Source organism: Telopea speciosissima, chromosome 10, assembly GCF_018873765.1.
Source record: "Telopea speciosissima isolate NSW1024214 ecotype Mountain lineage chromosome 10, Tspe_v1, whole genome shotgun sequence".
NCBI lineage: Eukaryota > Viridiplantae > Streptophyta > Magnoliopsida > Proteales > Proteaceae > Telopea > Telopea speciosissima.
Window position 1 is genome coordinate 11,633,292 of NC_057925.1, and position 19,375 is coordinate 11,652,666.

Consider the following 19,375-nt stretch of genomic DNA (forward strand, 5'->3'; position numbering starts at 1 on the left):
AGATTTTACCTTAACAGACATTCCGCTTCCTTTTCCCAAACACCACATCATATAAAAGGAAATAAATATTTTTTTTTTTTATCAAAAAGGAAATAAATATGAACTTGGTTTTCGGATTTCAAGTCCAAAATGGTGTTCAAACTGGAGAAAGGAATTTGCCAACCAAGAAAACTAAATCTCATGATGATAACATTTTTTAATCTAAATTTTCCTAATTTGTGGCTAAATCTCTTAAGTTTGTTACCAAAAGTAAAAATTATAAAAAAGTAAAGTTTCAAAAAAGGAAATAAGATGAAATAGAGGCAAAAATTTTAATATATTCGGACAGCTTTGAGAGATATTGAAGGAAAGAAGGCCTATAAATTGAGTCCAAAGAAACAACAATTTCTCTATTATCTCTTTCTTTCCCTTGATGGGTGGTGAAGCAATCTTTTTTTAGTGTTTCTCTTATTGTTTCAGTGAGATGGCAAGGAAACCAAGCATGGGTCGTCAGAAGATTGAGATCAAGAGGATCAATTGTGAATTTTCTCGACAGGTCACTTTCTCTAAACGCCGAGCAGGACTCTTCAAGAAGGCTAGTGAGCTCTGTACTCTCTGTGGTGCTGAGATAGCCATTCTTGTCTTCTCACCTGCAGGTAAGGTCTTCTCCTTCGGCCACCCTAATGTGGAATCCATCGTTGATAGGTTCCTTAATGAAAACAATTCGCCCCCGGAAACCGCTGCATTGCCTCTTGTGGAGGCTTTCCGTGGAGCTAGTGTTTGCGAGCTCAACCAACAGTACACACAAGTGCTCAACCTAATGGAAATCGAGAAGAAGCGAGCTGAGACACTCTACCAATCGACCCCAGAAGCAAAGCAAGGTGAGCCCTGGTGGGAAGCACCCATTGAAAATATGGGATTGCATGAGCTTCAGAAGTTGATGATTTTTATGGAGGAACTTAAGAAGAATATGAAGAAACGTGTTGATGCTTCTTCAATCATCCCTTATGGAGATGGTTATGGTTTTAGTATTGGACGTGGTCTTATCTGAACTACTCTTCTTTTTCTTTCAATGTGTATATGGAAGTAGTTTTCTGTCTGGTAGTGTGGCCTACGCCAGAACTCTTATGTATCTATCTCTCTCCTCCTCAAAACAAGGGGGTATCGGTATCTTTTCATATGGGGAGGAAGCGATAGACTCATGAGAGGTTGGGTTGGCTATACTGCCAGACAGAGTTCTTTTTCCCAATAATTTATGGATTTTTTCAGTTTTTTTTAATTGAAATAAATGGAGAAATAATGCTTGAAATTGACAAAAAATGGGCGTTCCTTGGCGAACGATTAAAAGAAGAATCCAGATTTAAATTAATTCATACCAATTAAGTTAATATAAAATGTATGTGCTTGGGTTGGCCTCGATACCGATTCTCTTAATAGTTCCTTGTTTTTTATTAGAATTATTGAATGAATAACTTCTCTTATTCAATGGTAATCCAATTACATTAGGTATATATGTATTTGGTGAAGCCTGATCTTAGTCCAAAAAGTGCAGTGGGAAATCTTCGGAGGGCCATTTCGGCCTCGAAATGCATCCAGGTGGCCTTAAAGGTGCATACATTAATGCCAAAGACAATGAATCCTATAGAGCTCGTCGAAATCTTCGATTTGATATGTATATCAGCATATGTTAGGTTCAGGTGCGACCCTAATCGAGTGGGTCTTTTGGGCTTCTAAGGGCATTTATGTACTTGTTTGGGTTAGGGCTTTTCTATATAGTGTCCTTATCTCGTTGAGAGATGTAAGTGAGATCTGAGGATTTGTAACTTGCGAGAAATAGTGGAAACCAGTTCTGTCGTTGGCCGTGGATGTAGCCTACCTTCTTGGGGGTGAACAACATAAAATCCCTGTGTTGTGTGTTTGTTCTTCTCTTCTTTTTCGTTTTCAAGAGAGTCCTTGAGTACATAGAGTGTTATCACATGTGATATCAAGAGTCCTAAGTCAAATAGGTTGTTATCACATGTGATATGAAGATTATCGACAACTATCTTGTAGAAGGTCATAATCATCCCATCTTATCTTTGTCGATAGAGTTCCACTTTGAGTAGGCAGGGGTGTCGACCGGTCAGGCTTGGTCGGGTTCGGTCGGGCCTAGCCGGGCCTCACGATGCTAAAAGCCTGCACCGTGACCGCCCGTTTAAGTTTTCGGGCAGGGCCTGGTCAGGTTCGGTCGAGCTAGGTCGGGTTTCGGGCTATAAACGGGCAGCTATAATCGGGTCATAATCGGGCCATAACCGGGCTGTGGACCTGTTTAACTTTGAATGGGCCTTAATTTGGCTCTAACAGGTGCAACCACAGAGGGCTAAAGAAAAAATTCAAAAGTGAGAAACACCATTCAAGCTGTCCATTTCGACCAATTTCATCTTGATCAAGTCAATTTTGAAAATAATGGGCTTATTGAAATAAGATACAATGTGTGGATTATGGAGTAGAAAACAACATATAACAAGATCATTTTATACTCAAGCAATTTTCATTTGTGGACTATGTGGGCTTATTACTCAAGCAATTTTCATGTGTGGACTATGGGCTTATTACTCCAGCAATTTTCATTTGATAAGATATGATGAGAAGAAAACAACATATAACAAGATCAGACACAAGTCACACAACCACACAGGGGAGACTGGGAGAGGGAAGGGGAGGGACATTTTAAAGTTAAAGGGTCGGGCTAGGTCGGGCTGTAATCGGGCGGGCTAGGTCGAGCCTGGAATCGATCGGTCCGGTCGGGCGCCCGACGGGCTAAAACCCCACACCGGGACCGCCCACTTATTCAACATGTCGGGCTTAAGCCCGACACGTTTAGTAAACGGGCCGGTCAGGTCCGGGCTTTAATCGGACGGCCTCGGTCGATTTTGTTGGGCCGGGCCTGAAATTGACACCCCTATGAGTAGGAATGAATTAGGTGAGTGAATGTAGGAGATCGGCTAGATGTGGATAAGCACGGTTGATAAGAAGGTAGTTGAGCTGTTCCCACTGATGGCAATGGCGTAGATGGGTTAGTTCTCATTTTCTTTTGTTTCTCTGTATTCGTCTTGGTATGCCTAGATGTTAAATACTTGTTTTATCTTTTTCTTCTTTATATATCTTTGCTGACATTTAACAAAAAATACCTCAGCGTGCATGTGTACAATTCCGAACACAATTGTAACACTAACTTTCTGCTAGTTGAGGGAAGGCCATTCATATTTGTGGAGAAAACAGTTTACAAAGAATTTTAAATACTACAGCTCCCTTGGCTCCGTTTGGTTGCAAGGGAAATTAGCGGAAAGAAAGTGAACATTTTTAAACCTAAAAATAGAACTTTGGTAATCATTATCCAAAATGATTGTATAAATTACTTAAAGGGAAAAAGAATGCAGCTCGGTTGTGTGGCCCCTGCGCTAGACACAGGAGCGCCCAAAATTACCACCCGCCCCCTATGAAACCAAAAATCCTATCTATGTTGATGCCCTTGTGTGGAGTCTCATTGTTCCCCACGCAGGTGCAAGAGTCATGCGACCTTGCAATGATCCCTTGCCGATTACTTAAATATCGATCTTATCATATTTCATAACGGTGTTTTTATAATGTAATTTTTATTTTAATTTTCAAATTCAAGGAATTCAAGGGATTGCGATTCAAAGTAAAGTGAGTTTTTATAACTAAATATGGAATGATTTGAAGTTAGTAATATAATCATGTGGGGGTTTTTTTTTTGCTAAAGATCAGCAATGTGTATTAAATATAGAAGAAAAACTTACAAGGAGTGACTGAAAACTTCAAAAAAGATAGTCCAGAGAACTAACGTGAACCCTTCGGCCTAGCCCTTAGGTAAACATTAGAGCTAGGCAATCAAATCAGTTACAAATTAGGTGAATCTATAGAAAGGCCATTCAAGCGCTTCCCAATAGACAATCTGCCTAATAAGAGGTGTTTTTCCTTTTCGCCGCGTTGGTGGCAAGAGCATCCGCAGCCGAATTTGCTTCTCTATAGCAATGGGTCATACGCCACTGGATGGAGCCAAGAAAGTTAGAGGCTTTCCACCACTTATACATTAGGTTCCAAGGAATCTTATTAGAGAGAATTGAAGAGACAACTGCTCCCAAGTCGCACTCAATCCAAAGATTTCTTGCACCCATTTCTCTAGCGTGGTCAACTCCTGTAAAGAAAGCCCCCAGTTCAGCCATGTAATTCGATCCCACACCCTGGTGCTCAGAGAAGCAACTTAACACAGCTCCCAAGTGATCATGAAGTACCCCTCCTCCTCCTATCGATCTAGGATTACCCAAGGAAGAGCCATCAATGTTCAATTTCCACCACCCAAGTGGTGGTTGCCTCCATCGCACTTCTACCATCCTTCTAACAGGTGGCCTTGAAATTGTCACCTTCAGCATACGTGCCAAGGTAAGATCATTCACTGTTTGCACCTGCACCCCTTTCACCCTTATGCAGTCCCCAACTTCCCCATAGCATAGCTTTGCCACTTCAGTAGGAGTTCTTCTCAAGTTGTCATGGCATCGTCTATTGCGCTCCCACCAAATATTTTTGCAGCAGATAATCAGTATAGCATTCCATGCCTTAGGTAGGGGAACAGTCTTCGCCTTTCTGCGCCACCATGAAAACAATAATTCAATGGTTGGGAAACCACTCCAGCTCTGATTGAAGACATATAGCACCGCCATCCAGATTTGACGCGAGAAGGCATAGTCAAGAAATAGATGCTTGATCGTTTCGCAGTCCATGTAGCATAGATCGCACCTTGACGCTAGAGGAACTGCTTTGTGGCATACCATGTGGTCAGTGGGAAGTACTCCATGCGTAAGCCTCCATCCAAATACAGCAGCACGTGGATGAAGGTCACGGTTCCAAACAGTTGATACCCACTCAGGTGAGGGCACCTTTATGCGCAGGGTCTCCCAAGCAGTCTTGACCATGAAGTGGCCAGTGGTTGCATGCGCCCAAAATCTCATATCCAGTCTGTTGTGACAAGTAATTCCACTACCTTGAATCATCGTGAAGGCCCTTTGGAGTTTAGGTTCTTGGACTGCCGGCAGATCCCAACTACCTTCTTTCCAAAAGTTCGCCACCATTGCCGATAAATTGCGTGGAATGTGTAGGGGATAGACGAGGTCCTCAATGCTTTGGTTGTGAACCCACTTGTCATACCAAAAACTTACTGAATTTCCATTTCCAATCACCCATCTCTCTGCAAACCGAATAAAATCCCAAACTCTTCTTAGCCTAGGTAGAAGCGTGGAGGTATCAGCAGTCTTCTTGAGTGACCCATCTGCCTTCACTAGTCGACCTCTCAAAAAAGCTGCCAGGGTAGACTGATCTGTGTATATAGTCCAGGAGAGTTTAGCAATCAGGGCCAAATTTAAATCTCATAATCGAAGAATTCCGAGTCCACCTTCCTTCTTGGGCTTACACAGCCTATCCCATCAAACAGTGATGGCCCTAGAGCTATCAGCCTCCCCTGACCAAATAAAGTTACGTATCCATCTCTCCATAACCTCTATAGTGCCCAATGGCCAGAGATATACAGAGAAGTTGTGGACTGGGATACTACCGATGATAGTACGAACCAGCTCAATCCTTCCGGCCATGGCAGATGGCGTCCCTTCCAAGACGCAAGTCTTAGCTTGAACTGATCTACTAGAGGCTTAATCATGTCGGGTTTCACCCTGCCCTTCATCAATATAACTCCTAGGTACCTTGTTAGGAAGATACACACTGGGATTTGGATCACTGATAAAATTCTCCGTCTTCTAGCAGCTGAGACACAACCAAAATAGACCTTGCTTTTAGCGAGGTTGATCACATGTCCTGAATAATCTCCATAGGCCTCCAGAAAGTGCTTGACACGCCTAACATTAGCCAGCTCTGCCTTCATAAAGATAAACAGGTCATCAACATAAAAAAGGTGGGAGGGGGTTATCACCTGGCGTGGCCCTGCAAGAGCATTATGCCATCCTCTATGTGGCATGTCCTTCAACCCTCTGCATAGCACCTCTTCAGAGAGAATAAAAAGGAGAGGGGATCGACAGTGGGTCACCTTGTCTCAATCCTCATTCCATCCCAAAAAAGCCGACCAATCCACCATTAATCAAAATTGAGATCCGAGTTGATTGGAGTATTTGGTGCACCCAATGAATCCACAATTGTGAGAAACCAAAGGCACTGAGCACATCGAACAGAAAACTCCACTCAAGCGTGTCAAAAGCCTTTTGTATGTCCAGCTTCATACCCATTCCACCTCCCCTACATTTAACTTCCATTAGGTTTGTAAGCTCTGAAGCCACCCCAATATTTTCATAAATAACTCTGCCTTTCTGGAAAGCCCCTTGCTCTGGAGAAATCAGCTTGTGCAATATGGAGGATAATCTGGTTGACATAATTTTAGGGATAATTTAAAAAAGAAATTCCCCATGCAAAGAGGGCGGAACTGCCCACCCTTTTGGCATTCTCAACCTTAGGGATCAAGCAGAGAAAATTACAGTTCACCCCTTTAGTCACAATGCCTTCGCTGAAGAAACTCTGAATGCCTCGACACACGTCCCTACAAATGATGTCCCGACACACCCTAACGAACGTACCAGGGTAACCATCCGGTCCAGGGGCATTAGCTGGGTCCAAGTCAAAAATAGCAGTTCTGATTTCGTCTTGCGAAGGGATCTTAGACAGCATGACATTATCTTGATCTGTTACCAGGGTAGGGATCGCTGTCAGAAGAGCTGCATCTCTAATCCTCCCCCCACTCTTGAAGAAGCTCTCATAGTGAGCTACTAAATGATCACCAATCTCCTTAGGATCAGTCAAGGCCGAGCCATCATCCCTTAATATTTCTCGAATGGTGTTCTTGGCACGCCTCATTCTAGTTGAGAGATGGAAATATTTAGAGCAGCGATCACCAAATTTCAACCATTTTTCTCTTGATTTTTCACCCCAAAGCCTCTCCTGTAGCTCAAGAGCTTGGTTATAATCATGACGAGCCTGTACCTTTCTCTCAAATAATGCTTCAGAGAACCCTTCCGCATCTAATAGACCTTGTACCTGGTCAAGTTCAGCCTTAGAGCGGCTGATTTCATGATCAACGTGGGGGAAAGTTGGAGAGCCCAATACCAGTTCTACCTGAGCTCTGCACCACTCTACAAAAATCCCCATGATCTGCCCAAAACCTTTGCATGCGGAAAGGGATATTATTAGGCCGCGGCACCGCTTCACTACACACCACCAGAGGTGCATGATCAGAGGATCCACGAACTAAAACTCGCTGAACCTACCTTGCATAGTGCTGATCCCAAATATCATTACAGAAACTTCGGTCAAGCACTGCTTGCACGTTCCCCACCCTCCTATTATTTGTCCATGTGTACTTGTTGCCTATTGAGTGAATCAGAATCAGAGCTGCCGCCTCTAACATGGCTGCGAACTCCTCTGCAGAGCCTATGTTGAAAATACCCGGGCCTCTTTTATCTCCTGCATAAAGGTAAGCATTGAAATCACCGATAACTAGCCAAGGGCAAGCCATACCTGCAATCGATGCCAGGTCAACCCATAGCTGGCTTCTAGCTGCTCTAAAACAGCTCGCATGAACCACTGAGAAAATATTACTCAACCCATTTAATTCTACTCTCATGGAGATATGTTGCTCAGATTTCTTGATCACCACTGGCCGATGCAGTCCCATCTTCCATAGGCACCAAATATTGTCAGGGCCCTCTTCACGTTCATTTGAAATAAGGTCCGAGTACATCCCCAACGAAGTGATAAAACGACGAGGAAATCTCTCAGCACCAATCTTAGGCTCAGCCAAGCATAAAAAATCCGGATTCTGTTCCTTCACTAAAGCTCGCAGATGTGCTCTAGCTTTACTGTTACCCGCCCCCTGATGTTCCAAAAGAGGCAACGCATGTTCAGAACTCTTCAGAATTTTCCTGGCGCTGAGATACAACACCACGTTGTTGAGCGAGGCTTCTAGCAACAGAGTTGGCTTCAAGTGCACCTTTCCCTCTATGTCGTGCGCCTGTGATGATATTGCCCTGTTCAATATGTCTTTCCCTTACTTGGCGCCTGCGTGGGGCCTCCAAGAAAAGTTCTGTTCCTTCGCTTTTATCCTCTCGTGAATGATCTACATGAACTACCACAGCTGTCCTACCATTGTTGCGACATTCAATCTGAATAGGAGTGGGCCGGTTCACATCATGTGAAGCCTCAGCCTGGTCCAAAGAACCAGATCAGGGAGTAGGATCTACTCTCAAACTAATCCCATCCGAACCACCATGCACATGTGATAATGGTACATGTGATAATGGTGTCTCAACTACCACCGTGTTTGAACGTGATGCCGAAGAAGTAGGCATGCTAGGTTGCACTCCCTGAAAATTCTCCTTCCCAGCTGCCAAAACCACAACAGTTTGCACCAAATCCGCAGCCTGCGTCATCCTTTCCTTAGAGTCCAAAACCAACTTTGCTTCCCCCACCGCCCTGACCCCTGCCGGCGAGCTCCCTGAAACACCCTCGACTGCCGTCGATGATTCTCTAGGATGCCACTCCTGTCGGTGTGAAATGCACTGGCCTTGCCTCTCGTCGTTAATGGCATCAGGCATGCCATCATCATGCTCCATCTCGCGGCTTCTGCAATGTTCCTCTCGATGCCCATACCGATGACATCGATGACATCGAGTTGGCGGATCCTCAAACACAACTTTCTGCTTGAAGACATACATCTCCATGGACCCCTCCTATTCCCGTTCAACATAGACTTCCTCGACCTGAGGCACAGAGTCATCTACATCCACACACACTCTCGCATAATGCCCAAAGTGCAAATTCTTAGTTCTTCTGTCAATGGCGATTGCCTCCCCACCGCCTTTGCGATCAATAGAATAATATCCTCATGCCAGTATTCTTGCGGCAAGCTTGGAAAACGAATCCAGGTTAATCTGTTTGTGATAGCCTGATCATCAACCACGAAGTCTTTTCTCCACTGCTGGAACCTCAGGGTTTGTCCATCCACGCGAATAGGACTTCTTCTCCAGATGCATGTCATGTCCTCTGCGTTGTGAAATCTGAAGATAATGAATCCCTTGCCTAACGACTTCATTGAAACTCCTTCTTTCAAACCCCAGTTCCTCATTGCATCTCGAACCCTGTCCATCGTGGTAAACCTAAAGTTCAGCCTTCCCAGGAGCGCGAACTTAAGCGTGTTCAACTATTCCATGTACGCAGCTTGGGGAATCTTGATCCTCGTGAGTGACCCATCTCGAACTGAGGCCGGCAGACTCTCAATCTCAGGTAGCAAAGGTCGTGTCACATTCACATAAGACCTTGCAGTCACCTCTGCAACCTTAGGCTGATGCAGCAAGGTAGGAAAACCTAGGAAGCCCCCAATGTCAAACACAGCTCGTCCATCTGGGTCCGGGCATCCCCCAATCTCTCTCTGCCTGTCATGCAAAATGCTCCACCAATCGCAGCCATCCAAAAATTCCCCCCTTCAATCACGTCAATCATGTGGGGTAATGATTACGAAAATTCCTTTTTTAAGCTTAAAATTTCTCTTCCATTCCCATCTTGGCTAGGAGTGGTTTGAAATAGTGATACGATACCTGGAGAACTATGAGTTTTTGCAAGAATGAAATGTATAAACAAGTTTCGAGGAAACTGAATTAGCAACCAGATCGTCCTCAGCCAATTCCAGCCAAAATCAATCAATTTTTTGAATCGGGAAGTGAATCCAGCCGATTCCAATCCAATTCGACCGAAATCGGAGATAATCCAATTGGTGCAATGTGTGTACACGTTGCACCAAATCAAAACTTCATCCTAAGGGCGTCAATTCGGTACCGAAACCATTTACGAAACCAGTACCGTACCATATTACCCTACCATACGATATAGAATACAATTCGGTATGGTTTTGGTATGAGAAAATGGTATCGTACTCAGTACAATATTGGCATGGAGGTTGATACCGGCGGTACATACCGATATCGTACCGAATTATGTAATACCAGTACCGTACCATATTACCGGCATATATACTTATATATATACTAATTTATATATAATAAATAATATATATAAGTATATAAGTATTAAATATATAAAACAATTGCCAACCCAGAAGTCATATATCTATTAAAATAAATATAAGATAAAATCAAAAGTAAAAAACGTAAGAAAATCAAAGACTAAGAATAGTAGAAGAAAGGATAGTTGTTGAACTCTCAAGTCTCAACCCTAACCCTCATCAACAAAATGGTAAAAAAGTCAACGGATAGCCGAAAATTCATATTCGATCCGCGTTTATATCCATTTAAGAGAATCCATATTTAAAAAGTCACTATCCGAAAAATATCTGAATCCGACCGAAAACTAATAGGATATCATCCGAATATGTCCAAATATAATCAGATACGAATGTGATAATGTCACTATCCAACCAAATTCGATCTGTTTACATCCTTAACAACAAATACTATTCCTCTTTTTTTTCATAACACCACATCATATAAAAGGAAATTAATTTGAGATTGGCTTTCGGATTTCAAGTCGACAGTGGAGGTCACACTGGAGAAATAACATTGCACCCAGAAATCTAGATCTCATAAGATATTTGAATCTAAATTTTCCTAATTAGCGGCTAAAGCTTCAGAGATGGAAATAAGAGGATATAGAGGCAAGAATTTTAAATATTTGGACAGATTAAATGAAATTGGAGGAAAGAAAGGCCTATAAATCCACCTTCTTTAACCTCAATTCTGTGTCAATTGAGTCCAAAGAAGAACAGTTTCTCAATTTCTCTTATTGTTTCAGTGAGATGGCAGGGAAACGAAGCTTGGGTCGTCAGAAGATTGAGATCAAGAGGATCAATTGTGAGGCTTCTCGACAGGTTACCTTCTCCAAACGCCGAGCAGGGCTTTTCAAAAAAGCGAGTGAGCTCTGTACTCTGTGTGCTGCCGAGATAGCCATAATTGTCTTCTCTCTTGCAGGGAAGGTGTATTCCTTTGGCCACCCAAATGTGGGGTCCGTCATTGAAAGGTTCCTCACTGTAAACAATCCGCCACAGGAAGCCGCTGTGTTGCCTCTTGTGGTTGCTCACCGTGCAGCCAGTGTTCGAGAGCTCAACCAAAAGTATACAGAGGTGCTCAACCGAAAGGAAACAGAGACGAAGCGAGCCGAGGCATTCAACCGATCGACCGCAGAAGCGAAGCAGAGCGAACCATGGTGGGAAGCACCCATTGAAAATATGGGATTGCTTGAGCTTCATCAGTTGAAAATTTGTATTGAGGAAATTAACCAGACTATGACGAAACGGCTTGAAGAGCTTGTGGCCAAAGCTGCTGTTACCTCCCCTTTCTTATCTATCAATCCAATGGGAATGGTGGATCATTTTGCAGCAACAAGAGCTACCCCAAATCCAAATAATGTTTCTTTAATCATCTCTCATGGACATGGTTATCGTCTTAGTCTTGGACGTGGTCTTTTCTGAACTACTCTTCTTCTTTTTCTTCTTATTCTTCTCTCTCTGTCTGTCTATCTGTATAGTTCCCTTATAGGTCATCTATGTAAACAAAGGATCGACTTATGAATAATATTGCATGGATTTTTAATCTCGAATCCTGATATATATGGACTCTTATCTCCAATGGCATGAGGACATGCATAACAAGGTTGGACCAGAGAGTGGTCTAAGAAGTAAGAACCCTCAATCCGGTTGGACCCTCGACTGTAGCCTCATGCTAGAATCATGCCTAAGGAACTTTGTGTTGGCTTTATGTGTCCATCAAACCCGGTTTGGTACGGTTCAATCTGGTTTACTTTGTATTGAACTTTTACATATTTTGGTTTAATATCATCACATGCGATATAAACTTTTTTGATCATTATGTGTCCTTAAGGTTTACTTAAAATGGTAGTCACGACTAAGGTTTGGGCTGGGCACCCTTATCATATGGTTGTCACATTGGGTATGCCTAGACTTGTTGATGTCAGGGTACGAATGCGAGTGCACATAATGTTGTGCATTGGAGAAGAATCTACTTTGCCGATTACCTCATGTATTACTGCAAGATGTAGGATGGGATAGACATGTGATAGACATGTGTCATCGAGGCCCTGTACCTGAGAGGACCTTGTCACTGCGAAAAATGACTGTATTCTTTGGATCATCAATGACTAAGATTCAACAGAGTCAAAGCCGATGTTCTGGGAATGCATGAACATTTCGTGAGTGAGGATGTTACTCAACTTGGTCACCACTGCCCAATTGGAGAACAATATCAAGATAGAGATTGTCTATGGATGGTCGGATCAGAATCTGGATCCAATGCCGTTTTAGAAATGGTTCTTGCAAAACCTATTTTAGGCTAAAAGGTCGCAGTACGTACGCAAAAATAACTTGACAGTTCATTCTTCCATTGATAACCATTGATTTAACTTATCCAAGCACAGGCGTTGAACTATTTACCTAAGACCGGCTACGACCTAATCTCTCCCTCCTTCCCCAAAGATGACAGCCCAATTCCTACAGTCCCCTACCCCACCTCCCTCTCTCTCTCTCTCTCTCTCTCTCTCGTTTCTTACAGTGAACATCAAGGAAGCATTATGACTCTTCAATGACATGAAAAGGAAGCAGATATCTTCTTCTATCTATACCTATAGATCGTTGATTTGTAATTTAAGAGAGTTGGGAAGTTGGGGTTGGCACAGATTTCTCTGTCTTTGCCAAGTTGCAGAGCTTGAGGGAACCGAGAACAAATTGATTTCATGAGAAATGGTGCGAAAAGGAGACGATTTCTCATGAAATCAATCTATTGTGGTGACCTTCGCGCTGCTACTCCAAAAAAGTGATGTGATATTTTGAGCTTGTGCTCCGAAGCAGAGGTAGGTGGATGAAATGCGACTGAGTTCAGAGGCTACTGGCTCCTATCCTCTCCCATCCTACTATCAATCCATTAGTTATCTTTGGTTCAATTGAGAGTACAAGGACATCTTCTTCTTCACCCTTTATTGAGCAGCCCCAAGGCATACATCTACGAATCACAAACATTAATTTTAGAAAAATCAATCGAATGATAAATTGTTGAGTAAATTACTCCCCCCTCTTATGCTCTAATGACAAACCCCTCCCCTGGGTATTGAGTAATGACTCTCCCCTCCCCTGTATTAACAAGATTCTATCAATCTTATCCATTTTGACTGACAGTGTTAAAAATGCAAATAAAAAGATAATAATACCCTCATCTCTACCTCACTTCTTTCTTCTTCCTCCTGTAACCCCACCCGCTCCCACCACTCTGCACCACCGCCACCCCACTCTTCTTCTTCTTCTTCCTAATGCATCTCCAGAAGCTGTACGAATTTCCATGTTTAGGTGTGAAAAAAGCTCGGCAGAGATTGGAACTCTTATAAAACTCAAGTTGGCGACTTAGAGCTCGCATGTCTACCAATTCATCATCGTCAAGACCGATCTCGTATTCACCAAAAAAAAAAAAGTCAAGACCGATCTCAATCACCTCTGCTAAGCTGTTACGCCATGAGAGGAGGTTGGAGTGGTGCTCATATGGCCCAACAAAGACCACCCATCTCTCTTCTCTCTTTAGGCTCTTGAGTATCCTTTCTCTCATGGTTGAAGGCACTGTGATTCCCATAACCTCTTGAAGATGTTTGATTGTTGGAGTGGTGCCAGAGCCACAGAATATGAATGCAGCATCTGCTCCTGCGCCTAAGCAATTTTTAATGTATGCGGTTGCCTCGTTCACCATCTTAGTTGTCTTGTGCCCCATGTAGCTGTCACTTGTATGTGTGTTCCCTGTAAATCAATTCAAAATGAAGTATTTTCCATAGAAAGGAACCAAAAGAGAGGGCTTTCAGTCAATCCATGGTGGTTATACGAGTCTATAGGAGTCGGTGGTGGAGTAAATGGTGGAGAAGGCATAGGAGTTAAAAATGGGGTCTCCACAGTGGGGAGGATATCACTCAAGCTCCTACTTCTTGACCCTTTTCGGCTTTTTCCACTTCTGGATTTCCCATCATCGGACTCCAAATCTTCCTTCAAATCTTCTTTAATGGTGAAGAGGAATCGTGGAGGTCCACACAAATTCTGCCGCATCAAGAGTTCTAAATCCATGGCATCATCTTCAAAGGGTTTCAGTAACAAATCCTTATGTGACCCAAAATGAAGGTTAAGTTAATTCTCTATTTTATGACCATGGGCTCTTGTAATTCTCACAGAGGTGCAGAGTTCCTGAGGGTTCAAGGTTGTGGAACTCAACAACGGTGGTTTATTTTTTTCCAGCAAAACATATAAAATAGCTCTCTTGTAGGAGTGTTGTAATCATCTTCAATCTCTCTGTCGGTGACCCTCTTTTTCCACCATAACAAATAGTAGAGCTCTGCAACAAGAGCTAAGAGCAGACAACCGAACACCAAAATTAGACCAATTCCTAAACTGCTCAAAGGCCTCATCCTCGCTCCAGAATCACATTCCACATCTACTGTCGCTGTTCTTTCTTCAAGATCTCACTTCAATATCCAAAATCTCAGCTAGGTCTAAATTTTCCTGTACTACCAATCTCTCTGTTCTCTAATTGATCACCGAAAACGATCATCAGCAATTGTGAGACTGGGAGATCCAGAGGGTTTGGCTTCGTTACTTTCCGCGATGAGCAATCAATGAGGGATGCTATTGAATGGATGAACGGATAGGACCTTGATGGTAGGAATATTACTGTCAATCAAGCCCAGACCAGGGGTGCTGGCGGTGGTGGTGGAGATGGTTATTGCAGTGGTGGTGGCGGAGGCTATAGAGGTGAAGGCGGCAGTGGTTATGGATGTCGTGAGGCCGGCGGTGGTGGATACAGCCATGGTAGTGACCGTAGCTAAGGAAATGGTGGTGGCGGTGGTGACCATGGGTATGGAAGTGGTGGTGGCGGTGGTGATGGTGACCGTTAGACAAACTGGAGAAATGAGGTTTTTAGGGTTTTGATATGGTTAGGGGTATAATTGGAATATCACAAACATAAGGGTATTGTGGGGTTTAAATGAATATTTTTAGGGTGACATCATCACTTAATAGTCATTTTTAACGGAATGGGTAGGGTTGATAGAATCTTGTTAATACAAGCGAGGGGAGAGTCATTACTCAATACCCAAGGGAGGGGTTTGTCATTAGAGCATAATCGAGGAGAGGGGGGGTAATTTACTCTAAATTGTTTTATTTGAAGGCTCTCTCAAAGTTCATCTGCCTCTTATTTGGCCACCCCCCTTGTTAATGAGAAGGGGCAAATCAATCACTAGCTGTTGCTTTGTTGTCTGGCAGATAGCAATTAACATCTTCCCCTGTTTTCTCCTTTTCATCTATAAAACATCTTTACCCTAGTTAGATCATTACCGTGAAATGTAATGTGTTTCTCTGTTCGGTTTGGTTGTTCGATTTGGTTTCAGGAACTCTGAATCGACGACGCTACCATCTATTGCAAGCAAGAATAGAATGTCATCTTTCCATCTTACTAAAATGGAAAAGAATCGACCAGCCACTTGGATTTGCATGGGAGAGATGCAAATAAGTGGGATGGGAGGGGATGCAAAAGCATAAGGTGGGAGGGGATGCTGAGGCACAGAGCGAGCAGAGAGGTGTTTCTGGCTTTCTGCAAGGTTCATGGCAAAGGTAAGGAGGGAGATGTAGAGAGCTAGAGTTGGGAAGGGGGAGAGACAAAGAGAGAAGGCTGGGAGAGAGATGCAAATAGGTCGATGGGAGGAGAAGGGTTGCAGAAAGAGAGAGAGAGAGAGAGAGAGAGAGAGCACGAGGCTCTCACCGTAAGAGCCAAGAACCTATCACTGAGTGAAACTTCATGAACGGTTGAGATCAACTTTATACCTAATCTATGATTATAGTATAAGAACGCAAAAATTAGTTGGCGGAACGTACGTACTGCCTCCGGTCACCCTAAATTATATGTAGTTTTATTTGAAAATATTTTATCGTGTTTTGCGAGATCCGATCACATACACAAATGCTCTCATATGGACATGTTCTATGGAATTGGGTTTGGCAGGACATGTGTGCATGTCGTAGATTCCATAATGGTGATGTTGATTAGTGGTGGGTTGGTACATAATAATTTATTATTATGTGAGGGTATAATTGGAATTTGCTAATTAATTAATTGTTTATTTAATTTAGTGGATGTGGTGCTAATTATTATTTATCTATTAAATATAAAATAAATAATTAATTAAATATTTCCTATTAGATTCTGCTTCTTCACCAATTAGAAGCCCATCAGGTTTAAACAGGTTCAAGTCAATGTGGAGAGAGAGTGTCACTCTCACTGGGATTTCAAAGATAGGGTTTTGGAAACCCATATTATCAACACACACCAAAAGGGGGGGGGGGGGAGGGGGCGAAAAAGGCTTGTACATTTCTGGCTCCCTCCCCCCTTGGATGGTTTTGGCTCCCTCTCTCTCTCTCCTTCTTCTTGCTCTCTAGCTTTTGAGAGTTGCGGTTTTGGAAACCCATATCTATGCTTGAAGATTTGAAGAAGAAGATTTTGGATTGACTTGGAGAACCTTGGTAGCACCATTGGAGGTTCAAGTTTGTTTACCTAGTGTGCTTATTAGAGGAAGAACCACTATCCATTGGAGGAGCAACACTTGAGGCTCAACAGGTTAGCAAGTTTTTGTTAATTCCTCTTGTTTTTAATTATATGATAATCATAGGATGCGAAAGAAACCCGAATCAATCTTTTTCTGTTGCGCATTTGGGTATGGGATGGATCCCTCTTTCCATGGGATGGAAAAGAGATGAGTTTTCTTATGGATCCCATAATTTTATGGGACAAGAAAGAGAAGGATTGGGTATCGGATTTTCATACCAAACCTTAATGGGCCCAAGGTTCCCATGGGCAACCATGGGCAACCCTAAAATTTAATAGGGCACCTGCGACCATGGGTTAACCCAGGAGGTATAAAACCCTAATTGTTTTATAATTGGTTTCCCAGGGAAATTAGGAGATGATCCCATGGACTGCTATTTGACTAACACTTTGCACGTGGTATGTCAAGAGCACAATGACTGACATTCCTGACAAATTTGGTTAACGGTTCCTGTGGGATCTCCCGCCTAATGTAAGGAATACGCAACCCTAAAGGAGAGGGAGGACAGAATAGCATAAGTAGAAGAAGCGAAGGAGAAAGAAAAAGTCTCTGATTACTATTCTATGGGTTAAGATGCTGAAGCTCTAGAGCCAAGCTTTCCGGCCTAGTTAACTTCTGTTTTGCTCTGAGATCTAACTTAGGCATCAGAGAGTCCCCCCTAGAACCCATTCTTAGGCACTCACCTGCTCCGTCTTCTGGTTCTATTTGTGTAAGACGGAGTTGAATCGTGAAGGGAAGATTTCAACAGCAACAGATTGGCACCTACCGTGGGATTAGAAATTGGCTACGGAGCAAAGGTTCATTAACCATGGCGAGTAGAAAAGAAGGAAGGAAAACAATATTACCATCAAGGAATGTAGATCCTAGTTTGACGACCATCGACTTGCAACTGAATGCTCTGCCATCCGCAATCTCCCCCAACCACAGTGACAGTCGCCGTGAACATCCAAGAGAAGCACTTCCTCGCAATGAGGGAGTAGATCCCAATGCTCCGGTCACCCAAAGTCAATTTGCTGCCATGGGAGAGAGAATGGAAGTATTAATGAGGATAATGCTATAGAACGGTGAACAACAGAGAAACAAGACTCACGATCCTCAACACCATCGCGACCAACTTCAAGTGGAGGGAAACAACAACTCAAATTCCAGCAGATATGGTGGAAACCAGTAAACCACCACCCCCTCCCGCATGAGCAACCACATATAGGAGCATGAGCAACCACATCTAGGAAATCAATCGGATCGAGCCAAGCATCTTCAACAACATCCTCATCCACAAGTACTACCTAGGAACAATCAACAACTGGGCAACCAAAAAGAGATCCTCCAACGTAGAATTCCAGTGATAGGGAATCAACACAACTTCGCTGAAAAAATAGAAGAACTACAACAACAATTGGAAAAGATCCGAAGGGACCAAGATCCCCAACTGAAGGGAGCTACTAATTTAAATTTCTCCAATGAGACGACACTCTCCGACAAAATAATGAGGGCTCCCCTTCCTCGGGGGTTCAAGATGGCCTCGATCGGAAGTTACGACAGAACCTCAGATCCGATGGAACACCTCATTAATTTCAAGACCGTGATGCTGCTCCACGGCGCTCGAGATCCAATTATGTGTAGAGCCTTCCCTGACACACTCACCTTCGGAGCCAGAGCCTAGTTCGGCCGTCTAGAACCAAGGTCAGTGAATAACTTTATTGAGTTGGGAAATATTTTCATTGGCAATTTCTTGAGTAGTAGAGATTATACGAAAAATATTGCAAGCTTATCAACAATTAAGCAATGGAAAGGAGAATCCCTCCGCTCTTACTTGATGCGCTTCAACAAAGAAGACATGGAAGTGGAGAACCTTCCCTATAACAAAGCTAAATGCTCTAAACGAAAGTGTCCGGAATTCTCTACTACTAGTATCCATTGTAAAGAAAAGTTCAAAAACTATGGATGACTTCATGGTGTGCTGTGATAAATACATCAGGTGGAAGAAGCTCTAGCTACTACCAATGAACAGGGAGCTGGCCAGGGCTCCAAAAGGAGAGATCCTGATGACAGGGAAACAAGGTCTGACTACAGGAAGAAGTACCAACCTAATCCAAGTTTGAGCCAGTATGGGAATTCCCCTCGAATAGAGAGATTCACCACACTCAATCGTAGGAGATCAAAGATTTTAATGCAGATAGAAGGCACCAACCTCCTTTGACAACCCGAGAGGATACAAATGGATCCGGCCAAAAGGGATGGATCGATGTCTCTACCACGACCGTGACACAGATGACTACTATCACTTAAGGGCCGAGATAGAAAGATTGATCCAAAGATGGTATCGGAGGGATTTCATCGCCAATCCCAACCTCCGACAAGATAGGCTGATCAATAGAATACCCGAAAGACTCAATCAAAGGGGTCAACTGGGTTGAAGAGATAATCCACGACCCAACAGGGAATATAACCAAAGGAGAGACATGCAAAGGGAACATTGAAAAGGAGGTCATGAACAAGAGAGGCATAGGGACAATAGAGAGAGAGAGAGAGAGAGAGAGAGAGAGAGAGAGACAAGGTAATAGAAAGGGTCCAAGAAGCCCCAGCAAGGGTGATAACCACAATAAATGGAGGTCCAATAGCAAGTAGGAGACCCAACAATTATAAGAAGGCATATGCGAGGAGAAATAGGAGGGAGGCTCAAATATCAAAGTAA

At 43.1% G+C, this 19,375-nt stretch overlaps 2 protein-coding genes across 2 annotated transcripts; both read left to right on the top strand.

Annotated features, from left to right (window-relative positions):
* The first annotated feature begins 455 nt into the window (after nt 1-455).
* On the top strand, nt 456-1,030 carry LOC122643237 (agamous-like MADS-box protein AGL62). Its single transcript, XM_043836880.1, has one exon. The coding sequence runs from the start codon at nt 464-466 to the stop codon at nt 1,028-1,030; it is 567 nt and encodes a 188-aa protein (XP_043692815.1). The 5' UTR covers nt 456-463.
* Nucleotides 1,031-10,840: 9,810 nt separating this feature from the next.
* Nucleotides 10,841-11,512, top strand: LOC122643238 (agamous-like MADS-box protein AGL62). The gene has a single exon (XM_043836881.1). It carries the CDS (start codon nt 10,841-10,843, stop codon nt 11,510-11,512), a length of 672 nt encoding a protein of 223 aa, XP_043692816.1.
* Nucleotides 11,513-19,375: the final 7,863 nt, after the last annotated feature.

Bases quoted from the DNA above. Each gene is read 5' to 3' on its own strand.
- LOC122643238 (XM_043836881.1), top strand. From the start codon at position 10,841: ATGGCAGGGAAACGAAGCTTGGGTCGTCAGAAGATTGAGATCAAGAGG.
- LOC122643237 (XM_043836880.1), top strand. From the start codon at position 464: ATGGCAAGGAAACCAAGCATGGGTCGTCAGAAGATTGAGATCAAGAGG.